Genomic DNA, 11,103 nt, shown 5'->3' with positions numbered 1-11,103 from the left:
GCATTCGAGCTGAAGGGTTTAAAGTCCCAACAATCGCCGAGAAATTTTTGTCTGCAGGACGAGATGCGTGTAGCCTTCGTCGTCCTCATTTTACGTCGATCGATAATTTTGGGGGTCGGAGAGAGAGAATGGTCGTAATTTTTAGTCTCTGATTGATCGTGAGATCCATGTTTGGAAACTTTCCCTGGAAATTTGTTTTCATTGGTTTTCCCGGAAAAAAATTGATGTTTCCACCGTTGGAATTGTTGAGTTGGGATCATTTGTAAGAAACATCTGACAAGATTCGGCCTTAATAATGGTAAGAGCTTCTCTTCTCTAATCTGCATTGCGATTTCTTTTCATTGACCTTCTTCGATTCTCCTGTTGTCGATTCGTATATCTGTCGATTAAAAGTTTCGTATCTACAAACATATCGGCTATTTCTTGTAAGTGTTTCAATACAACGGTAATTTTTTCTTATCGTACAATGAAATGTAGTAACTAAAATATGTTGAAGAGGAATAGAAGAGAGTTTCCTGAAGACTTTCATGTTCAAATGCCCATGAAGAGAATGAAAAGAACTTGGAACAGCTTCCCTGATCTTTGTTTTCCTCTCGTATCTGAATATGGATGAGAAAAATGGATTCTGAAAGATTTCTCCTTTTGTGGGTGTTTTTCTCCATTTGATCTTCTTTCATCGTTTGTTGATGAAGTAATCTTGCGGTGCAGGCTTCTTCAGTCAAGGTAACAGTAGGGTCACATGTTTGGGTAGAGGATCCAGATGAAGCCTGGATAGATGGGGAAGTGGAAGAAGCTAATGGTGAAGAGATCAAAGTAAAGTGCTCGGGAAAGTCGGTGAGCCCACCTTTCAAATGTTCCTTTTCTCATAAGCAACTAAATAATGTCTTAGAAAAGGCAAATGATGTCTTCCCCAAGGATCTTGAGTTTTGTTCATATTGGTTTGAAATGTATCCCCAAACCGCTATTCGCCTAGGTTGTGGCAAAGGTAAATGATGTCTTCCCCAAGGATCCTGAGTTTCCTGAACTTGGTGTGGACGACATGACAAAGCTTGCGTATTTGCATGAACCTGGGGTTCTGCTGAATCTGAAATGCCGATATGATGCTAATGAAATATATGTAAGCTCCATCTTGTCAACCTTATCTGTCTTCATTCTTCTTTTGGTACACCCGCTTGTGAATACATCCCATGGTTGTCCACTGTTGTTTTGGTGATAATGCATCGTCTAATTTGCATTTATACCTTGCTTTCCATAAAAACTTGTAGTTGTTTCCTACAATCATTTTACTGAAATTTCTGGTTTTAAACATTTTTCTTAATGATGATTCCAGACATACACAGGAAATATACTGATAGCTGTGAATCCCTTTAAAAGACTACCGCATCTATATGACAATGAGGTAATGAAAAAATATAAGGGTGCGACTTTTGGCGAGTTGAACCCACATCCTTTTGCGGTTGCTGATTCTGCATACAGGTAGATCTACTGTTTTGGTTGATCAGCTTTTATTGATACTGTTTAATAAAATATCTGGCCTTCTCAATCACCTGGAATATAAAATCCAGGAAAATGATCAATGAGGGAGTGAGCCAGGCGATCTTGGTGAGCGGAGAAAGTGGTGCTGGGAAAACAGAGAGCACAAAGATGCTTATGAGATACCTTGCATACATGGGTGGAAGAGATGCAAGTGAAGGACGATCGGTGGAGCAGCAAGTTTTAGAGGTAGATAGTCTATTTGTCTATGTTCCAGCTGAAGACAGATTAAGCGAGTCTCCATATAGAGATATTTTCTGTTTTGCCTCTCTCATTGCTTTCCTGTTTTTTTCAGTCCAATCCAGTTCTTGAAGCTTTCGGGAATGCAAAAACTGTCAGGAACAATAATTCAAGGTGGTCATATGTCTCTTTGATTTGGTGCTTCTGCCATTTTATTATTCTGCTGAATCCAGATTTACCATAGTTAGGTAAATCTTGTGTTGCAGTCGTTTTGGTAAATTTGTGGAGCTTCAGTTTGATAATATGGGAAGAATATCCGGAGCAGCTATCAGAACCTATTTGCTAGAAAGGTCTCGTGTTTGTCAAGTATCTGATCCTGAAAGAAACTATCATTGCTTTTACATGCTTTGCGCTGCACCAGAACAGGTAAACATTGTCCCTTCTATGGCACAATAGATCATAATTATGAAGATGTCCAATGATATTACTCTTGTCAAATTTGTGCTGACAAAAAATGAGCTTCCGTTATGGGATTTCAGGAAACTGAGCAGTTCAAATTAGGGAAACCAAGCACATTTCACTATCTAAATCAATCAAATTGTTACGCATTGGATGGAGTTGATGATTCCAAGGAATACGTCGCTACAAGGAAAGCTATGGACGTTGTTGGGATCAGTTCCGAAGAACAGGTACTTTCTTCTAGTTATTTACATTATTGGACAAGGAACTCCACTTACATTTTACTACTTCAGGATGCAATTTTCCGCATAGTGGCTGCAATTCTTCATCTAGGGAACATCGAGTTTGTTAAGGGAGAAGAATCGGATGATTCAGAGCCAAAGGATGACAAATCCCGGTTTCATCTCAAAATGGCTGCTGATCTTTTCATGTACATTCTTTACTACTCTGTTCTCTTGGATAATGGTGTTTGGGTCTGCTGAAGTTAAAAACCCCTTGATTGTTTCTTTTTTGTAGGTGCGATGAGAAAGCCTTAGAAGATTCCTTGTGCAAACGGGTCATAGTGACTCGCGATGAAAGCATAACAAAGTCACTTGATCCCGATAGTGCAGCTCTAAGCAGAGATGCTCTTGCGAAGATTGTATATTCTAGACTGTTTGATTGGTAGGCTATCTACTGCTGAAACTTCTAAAAGGGACTAGGAATTATTATCCTTTGGCATTGTTTTCTAAAGGTTTCAACTTTCTTGTTCTCAGGCTTGTGAGCAAAATCAACAGTTCAATTGGCCAAGACCCAGATTCAAAATACATTATTGGAGTTCTGGATATTTATGGATTCGAGAGTTTCAAGACAAACAGGTGCTTAACCGGTACGCTTTTGTTTTCACTGACATGTTAAATTTCCTTTTCACAGGGCTTATTGTAACCCTGTCTTAGTTCCTGCATGTATGCTCACTGATTAAGCTTCAAACATAACAGCTGATGGTTTTATTGATGACTTCCTTCGTTTTCAGTTTCTTTACTTAGAACTTTCTTGTGGTTTGGAACAATATCAGTATTCCCATTTTTTGGTTGTTCATTGCAATCTGTGGTTCAACTGTTCACTAAGAAGTTTGTTTCAATGACTTTGCAGCTTTGAACAATTTTGTATAAACTTGACAAATGAGAAGCTGCAACAGCATTTTAACCAGGTTGAACTTTGATATTCATACCAGAGAATCAAATCTGATTGTTCTGCTTTTCTGCTCATCCATAGATATGCATAAATTTCTCTCTTCGACAGCACGTGTTCAAGATGGAGCAAGAAGAATATACAAAAGAAGAGATTGACTGGAGTTACATAGAGTTCATAGATAACCAGGATGTCCTTGATCTTATTGAAAAGGTATGCATTTGCATGATGTTTGGTGCTGGATGCTTTGTTCCTGATGCCTAGTATTTCAAAAATTCAGAATTATTTATGATTTTCAAGTACATAATATAGAGTTCTGTCATGCAGAAACCTGGTGGCATCATTGCCCTTCTGGATGAGGCTTGGTAATGTATCAGAATGCATTCACTCTTCATTTTTTGTGTGGTCTAGTTCTCTGCAAAAAAAAATGATGGGATTTGTGTTCTCCTCTCTCCAGCATGTTTCCGAGATCAACTCATGACACATTTGCACAAAAGCTATACCAGACATTTAAAGACCACAAGCGTTTCACTAAGCCAAAGTTGGCTCGTACAGACTTTACCATTTGCCATTATGCTGGTGATGTTAGTCATCTTCAATTACCTTGAAGAATTTCCCGGAATGCTGTTTTCCTGAAGTAATAGCAAAACTGTTGCCTTCATGATATGACCCTATTCTTAATCGATATCAGGTCACATATCAGACAGAGCTATTTTTGGACAAGAACAAAGACTACGTTGTTGGGGAACATCAAGCTGTCCTGAGCTCCTCAAATTGCTCATTTGTTTCAGCTTTGTTTCCACCGCTGCCAGAGGAATCTTCCAAAACATCAAAGTTCTCATCAATAGGTTCTCAGTTTAAGGTCTGATATAATACTTTCTGATAGATGCTGCTTATTTCGTGTAATTTGGTTCTCACAGTGTACCAAAATACAGCAACAACTGCAATCATTGCTTGAGACGTTGAACACCACTGAGCCACACTACATACGATGCGTTAAACCAAATAACGTTCTAAAGCCAGAAATCTTCGAGAATGTTAATATTCTGCATCAACTTAGGTGTGGGGTAAGATTTGATTTCTCAGTGAACCTTACACTTCTGTTTTCACAACTGCATTAATATTCTGCTTTCTCTTGATACTATGTAATTTCCTGTATCTGCTCTCAGGGAGTCATGGAAGCCATTAGGATCAGTTGTGCTGGATATCCTACAAGAAGGCATTTCAACGAATTTTTAGCCCGATTCCGCATCTTGGCCCCAGAAGCCACAAATGGAAGGTAGCTTCATCGACGTTTTGCTTCTGCATGTATTTTAAATTTCTCGGTCTTATTTGTTTAATGCTTATGGAATTTAAGGTGTCAGATTCACTTAAACCTGTTCTGCCTCCTGGTATTTATGTTAATAGCTACGATGAAGTTGACGCGTGCAAAAGGCTGCTAGCAAAAGTGGACCTCAAAGGTTTTCAGGTGCACTTATTAGATGGATACTTCTTTATTGTGATTTCCAGAATTAAAGTAAAAGGTTACGACACTTCTGCCGCTAGATATGTTTCTGGCTCAGCCTGCCTACGACTCTTACTCGACATTTTTGTTGTATACCTGGTTATTCCTTAATGATACAAGTAAAATTAGGAATTTGATGAACAATACTAGAGGGTCCTTAGTGATATTGCTTCACTGCAGATTGGGAAGACAAAGGTGTTTCTTAGGGCAGGTCAGATGGCAGAATTGGATGCTCACAGAGCTGAAGTTCTAGGCCGATCAGCAACAATTATACAGAGGAAAACACTTACATATCTATCACGGAAAAAGTTTCTGTTGTTGCAGTCAGCTTCAATAGAAATCCAAGCTTTGTGTAGAGGTAAGACATACTGTGCAGGTATCTAGGTCAGTATACTGTTGGCTTCAGATGTGATATCAGATGTCTAATGACACTTATGTATACTGGTTGCAGGAGAAGTTGTACGTTTTCAGTTTGAGGCCATGAGAAGAGAAGCTGCTTGTCTGACAATTCAGAAGCAGACACGGACATATATTTGCCAGAAAGCATACAAGAAACTATGGTTTTCAGCTGTTACAGTTCAGTCAGGAATACGTAAAATGGCTGCTCAAGTTGAACTTCAGTTCAGGAAGCGAAGCAAAGCTGCAGTCATTATTCAGGTAAGCTTAAGACTGCATATCGAAGAAACTGATTTGTGCTTCTTTGTTTGCCATATCTATTGACCGCATGTGGATCCACCGACATTACAGAGTCAAATCAGAAGATGTTTGTGTAATCGGCGCTACATAAGACTGAAGAAAGCTGCGATAACTACTCAATGTCACTGGAGAGTAAGAGTTGCACGCAGAGAATTGCGGAAGCTTAAAATGGTGAGACTATATTTTTACTAACATTTGAGTAAGAGTTGCAATTCTATTCTTCCATGAGAAACATATTCAACCCTTCATCCAAACTGAATGAACGCAAGAGCGAAGCTGTAGAAATCTGCCATCTCATTTTGTTTGGATCGAGCTTTTCCATCTCTGTCATCTTTTTCTCTTAAGGTTCTTGGTTAGGAAACGCAAGTCAACGATACTTCTTCTGATACAGCCAGTCCTATCACCAATTATGTAGTTAATTTGTTCGAAATGGTTTTTCTAAATATTTATTGTCTCTGCAGGCTGCTAAAGAAACTGGAGCACTTCAAGATGCTAAGACTAAGCTAGAAAAGCAAGTAGAAGAACTAACGTCATTCTTGGAGCATGAGAGACAGATGAGGGTACACATTTTTTTTTTCCATTAATAAGACTAAGCTGAATACACAATACATGTCTGGCTCAATTAATTTATTTTCGAAAATAAAGCGGCACTTGATTGCAATGTTATTTCCCGTATGTTTTGAGACCTTTGATCTACCAAACAATGCAGACCGAGCTTGAAGAAACCAAAACTCAAGAAATCAAAGCATTACAATCAGAGTTGACTGATATGAAAGTCCAGCTTGGGGAAACTCAAGAAACCAAAAGTGAGGAGATCTTAAAATTGCAGTCTGCTTTACAAGACATGCATGTAGAGTTGGAAGAACTCACTAAGGAACTGGAGATGACGAATGATCTTGCTGCTGAAAATGAACAGCTCAAAGTAAGATCTTTAAGAGTTTTCTATTAGATCCTTTTGTCCCTTTCTCTTCCGCTTCCGGGTCATGGATTGATGTTTGCTATTTTTACGTATGGTCGTGATTATTTATCTTTCTTTTTTACAAGGAGTTGGTGTGTTCATTGCAAAAGAAAATTGATGAATCTGAGAACAGATATGAAGGAACAAGCAAACTCAGTGAAGAACGAATGAAACAGGGGGTTCCGATTATTGATCAAGGGGCATTCAGCAAACTTGAAGCTGAAAATGAACAACTGAAGGTAAGATTCATGAATATCGCTTTCAATAAAGGCCATGGAGTCACAGAAAAGTAGGTTCTTCTGAGTTTTCGGTTTCCCTCTTGATATCTCATCAAGCATGACATCTATTAGGTGTTGGTGAGTTCATTGGAGAAGAAAATTGATGCACTGGACAGAAAACATGATGAAACAAGCTCAAACATCACAGAAAAGCTGAAGGAGAATGTTTCATTTGATCACGAGAGGATGAGCAGACTTACGGTTGAGAATGAACGGCTAAAGGTAAAATCTTATGGATTTAAAAATATGCCCATTTTTTCCTTTTCCTTTTCTTCGAACCTCGTTACTCCAATGAGTGACCCTTCTCAGGCACTGTTGAGTTCCCTGGAGAAGAAAGTCGATGAAAAGGATGGAAATTATTTGTCAGAAGGACAAAGAGAGGAGACAAACATGTCGAAAGATGAGAAACTGACAGAGGACGATTCGTTTGATAATGAAAGGGCCAAGAAACTTGCTGCTGAGAACAATGAGTTAAACGTATGTTTCCACCAAACGTTTCCTCGGGGTTTAAAGTTTGTTAATTTTCTCTCTTTCTAAATTTGATTTATATAAAAATTGCAAACAGAATCTGGTAGGTTCATTGGAAAAGAAAATAGATGAAACAGAGAAGAAGTATGAGGAAGCAAGTAGACTCTGTGAAGAGCGGCTGAAGCAAGTTTTAGATGCAGAGTCAAAGTTAATTGATTTGAAAACATCTATGCAAAGGTTTCTCTTTTCCCGAATTGTCCATCTTAATTTTTTTTTTCTTTCACATTTACCGGAGATGGCCCTATGATGTCTTTGATTTCACACCAGTCAGATCATATCAAGTAGTAGTTGTTTATGATTCTCTTTAGGCTGGAAGAAAAGGTCTCTGACATGGAAACAGAAGACAAAATTCTCCGACAGCAGGCACTGCTCAATTCAGCTTCCAGGAAAATGTCTCCACAGTTGTCATTTACCGGACCTCCGGTAAATATCTCTAGACAATTTCTCGTACTTTCATTTAGATTTTTTTTTAAAGAAAAAATATGATCATCTCTTTTTCCTCACTGCCTGTTGTATGCAGCCGCTGGAGAATGGACATCATGTAAGTGAAGGACTAGATAAACTGTTTCTTTATTAACTCAAATCATCTTGCCTTCTGCAGGTTTTGCTTTTTCAATAGCTATAACCCTTTTAACAGAAAACTCAATATTACAGGAACCCCTTGCTCCTATTCCATCAAGACGGTTCGGGACAATATCTTTTAGACGATCCAGGATTGAGCGACAACCCCATGTACATGCTAAATCGAAGCATCAGTCTTCCTGATACTAATTGCTAGCTTCTTTTGACTGGCTAAATTGTTAATGTCGTGATTATGATGATGCAGGAATACATTGATGTTCTTCTTAAATGTGTTTCACAAAATGCCGGTTTCAGCCATGGAAAGCCTGTTGCAGCCTTTACTATATACAAATGTCTCATCCACTGGAAGTTGTTCGAAGCAGAAAAAACCAGTATATTTGACCGAATTGTACCGGTTTTTGGATCTGCAATAGAGGTAACTTTAGAAGTTCTGAAATAAGATGGTTTATAGTATTTATGATCAAAGAACAATTGCAGTTAACAGACATGTTTCAGATGAACCAAAAAAAAAACTGAACGTTGGCAGATATTTCATCGTTTTCCCGATACTTCTCCAGCTTGAGCAATAAAAAAACTTGACAGTATGTTACTTAATATCTTTTTGCAGAACCAGGAAGACAATAATCATTTGGCATATTGGCTAACAAACACATCAACGTTACTGTTCTTGCTTCAAAGAAGCCTGAAATCTCATAGCACAACAGGCTCGAGCCCCAAGAAACCTCCCCAGCCAACTTCTTTTTTTGGAAGGATGACGCAGGTAATAAAATCTCTTATGATGTGTCCGGATTCTTTCTCATATGACGAATAGTCTGTATTACTGGAATTTGTCTGTAACTATGGGGAGTTCCTCCCACTGTGGTTATGTCTCAGGGTTTTCGTTCGCCTTCTTCTGCCAACCTTTCATCTGACATAGTGCAACAAGTAGATGCTAGATATCCTGCTTTACTTTTCAAACAACAGATTACAGCTTACGTGGAAACAATATATGGATTAATCCGAGAGAATTTGAAGAGAGAACTGTCACCCTTATTTTCTTCTTGCGTTAAGGTATACTGAATGTGCAGTTTCCAGCCAAATATCCTCAATCTCTTTGCAGTAGTTCTCTTGAACATTCAGATAGTTTCGGATCATTTGCATGATAGCATCATCTAATTCGCAAGTTTGCGTATATTTGATGGTTCAGGAACCAACGGATTCATCAGAAGAGTCATCTGAAGTGAATTCACTGGCTAAGCCTTGGCAAGACATCGTTGAACTTTTGAATCAGTTTCTAAGCACGTTAAAGGAAAATTATGTAAGAAATTTTATGTATTTAAACATAAAGGTGGTTTCCGCATCTCTTTGCTGCTTAATTTCCCTACTGGAACACTTTCTTTCAGGTTCCTCTGTTTCTTGTTCAGAAGATCTTCATCCAGACTTTCCAATACATAAATGTTCAACTCTTCAACAAGTAACTATTTCATCCCCTATCTATTTATGCATCTCAAAATCACGTTTGACACTGTTAGCCCAGTAAATTGAAGCTGTGGTGTATGTCCATGCAGCCTTCTCCCCCATCCCGAGTGTTGCACATTCAACATGGGCAAAGAGGTCAAGGCTGGATTAGATGAACTAGAATCATGGTGTAACCAAGCGACCGAAGAGGTAAATCAGTTTTCTGAACTCTCATCATGACAGAAAAACTAAAGAAAGCTTAAATTTATCTTTATTTTGCTTTGTGTTTCCCGATGCAGTTCATAGGATCTTCATGGGATGAACTCAGACACACAAGACAGGCCATCGGGTTCCTGGTCTGTCTCTTAAACTAATCTTTAGCATTCACCAGTCTGTCTCTTCTGTAGTCGTCTTGAATGTCCCTATGCTTCCTTTTCCAGGTTACAGAGCAGAAATCCTCGATAACTTATGATGATCTTACGACTAACCTCTGCCCGGTAGCATTCTGCTTCTCTGCCAAAGAACAATAAATCTATTAAGAACTAGGAATAGTCTAGGATCGAAAATACTCCTTCAAGAATCTCGTTATCTTACGCAGCCTTATACGAACTTTCGAAAAGCACATCGGATTTGATCATGTTTACTCTCTTTGGCATCCTCTTTTACAGGTTCTTAGTACTCAGCAGTTGTATAGAATATGTACCTTCTGCAAGGATGATGGTTGTGAAGATCCGAGTGTATCACCAGACGTATGTTCTTCCTGATCCGCTCCAAAAAACCTTCCCCGGGTTCTGATAAACAAAAAAAAAAAGCTCTAAATCTCTTCCTTTCGGGTTTCATGTTGCATCTATGCAGGTGATTTCAAACTTAAAACTACTAATGACAGATGAAGACGAAAAAAGCCGTTCGTTCTTGCTAGACGATGATTCCAGGTATTAACCCCCCTCAAACATAAGTTATATATGATCTCAGGAGCTTCTTCACTTATAAATTGTCTTTTTGTTAACACAGCATCCCCTTCTCAACCGACGAAATATCGACATGCATGCAAGAAAAAGAGTTCACCAACGTAAAACCAGCTGCTGAGCTTGCTGACAACCCCAACTTCCCCTTTCTCAAGGAGTGAGTTGGGTTTCTACCTTGCACCTTGCAGCCATTGATTCGCTTCGAGATGTACATTAACCCCTTTTTTTAAGTTAGGTTTTGTAGAATATTCATAGGTTCCCTCTCGTAGTTTGAAAGGGAAACGTGAGCTCGAGTATACGTCTCTTGCGTTTTAAGTCACCAAGTTTTTCATTCATTTTGTTTGGGTTGATTAGGTCAAAGCCAACCTTATAATTCACTTGTAGTCAAGAAAGCTGAAGCCTGAAGGCGGTCGCTTTGAATCAAGGATCATGGATTCATTTCATAGGTTTGATTTTGGGCTACCTACCTATGACGCCCATTTTCGATTTGGGGTTTTGATTATTTCTTAACAACACCATCATAATTATGTTTAAACTAAACCGGTTTATCTTACCGTTGATTAGTGTTTTCTTTATCAACTCAGTGATCGTAGTTCATATCATTAACTACTATTTTATTATATGTGGGCTTCCGTTTAAGATTATGTTTAACCTGCAGATTTACAGAAACTGTACGTGTGTCTCAATCATAAGAACTGAAAACAGAAAAACCAAGAAGGAACCAAAAGATTCAGAGGATGACAGATCAGGCAACAAGAATTGAGTAAAAAAAAAGTTATGGTCATCAAAAGCTCGTCCCCCCCCCCCCCCCCC

At 38.7% G+C, this 11,103-nt stretch overlaps 1 protein-coding gene across 1 annotated transcript; it reads left to right on the top strand.

Moving 5' to 3' along the window:
• The first annotated feature begins 6 nt into the window (after positions 1-6).
• LOC104801057 (myosin-7) lies at positions 7-10,828 on the top strand. Its single transcript, XM_010524139.1, has 42 exons — positions 7-298; positions 709-834; positions 974-1,117; positions 1,331-1,476; positions 1,566-1,722; positions 1,829-1,887; positions 1,980-2,139; positions 2,253-2,402; positions 2,466-2,602; positions 2,689-2,835; positions 2,928-3,029; positions 3,304-3,361; positions 3,454-3,555; positions 3,670-3,707; positions 3,800-3,926; positions 4,034-4,204; positions 4,278-4,409; positions 4,512-4,621; positions 4,750-4,810; positions 5,027-5,204; positions 5,298-5,503; positions 5,594-5,713; positions 6,004-6,102; positions 6,252-6,464; positions 6,587-6,739; positions 6,851-7,000; positions 7,088-7,255; positions 7,344-7,483; positions 7,615-7,729; positions 7,827-7,847; positions 7,961-8,038; positions 8,133-8,303; positions 8,496-8,648; positions 8,762-8,938; positions 9,075-9,185; positions 9,271-9,341; positions 9,436-9,535; positions 9,625-9,681; positions 9,766-9,822; positions 9,994-10,074; positions 10,181-10,257; positions 10,337-10,828. The coding sequence occupies exons 1-42, from the start codon at positions 296-298 to the stop codon at positions 10,449-10,451; spliced, it is 4,941 nt and encodes a 1,646-aa protein (XP_010522441.1). The 5' UTR covers positions 7-295; the 3' UTR covers positions 10,452-10,828.
• The last annotated feature ends 275 nt before the right edge of the window (positions 10,829-11,103 follow it).

This window comes from Tarenaya hassleriana, unplaced genomic scaffold (genome assembly GCF_000463585.1).
Source record: "Tarenaya hassleriana unplaced genomic scaffold, ASM46358v1 Cleome7, whole genome shotgun sequence".
Taxonomy (NCBI): Eukaryota; Viridiplantae; Streptophyta; class Magnoliopsida; order Brassicales; family Cleomaceae; genus Tarenaya; species Tarenaya hassleriana.
The sequence above is the reverse complement of the archived record's forward strand: the minus strand, read 5'-3'. Positions and strand labels throughout refer to the sequence as shown.

Excerpts from the sequence above, each read along its gene's own strand:
- LOC104801057 (XM_010524139.1), top strand. Across the intron at positions 3,556-3,669 it reads TCCTTGATCTTATTGAAAAG|AAACCTGGTGGCATCATTGC; the intron begins GTATGCATTTGC and ends TCTGTCATGCAG. Across the intron at positions 4,622-4,749 it reads CCAGAAGCCACAAATGGAAG|CTACGATGAAGTTGACGCGT; the intron begins GTAGCTTCATCG and ends TTATGTTAATAG.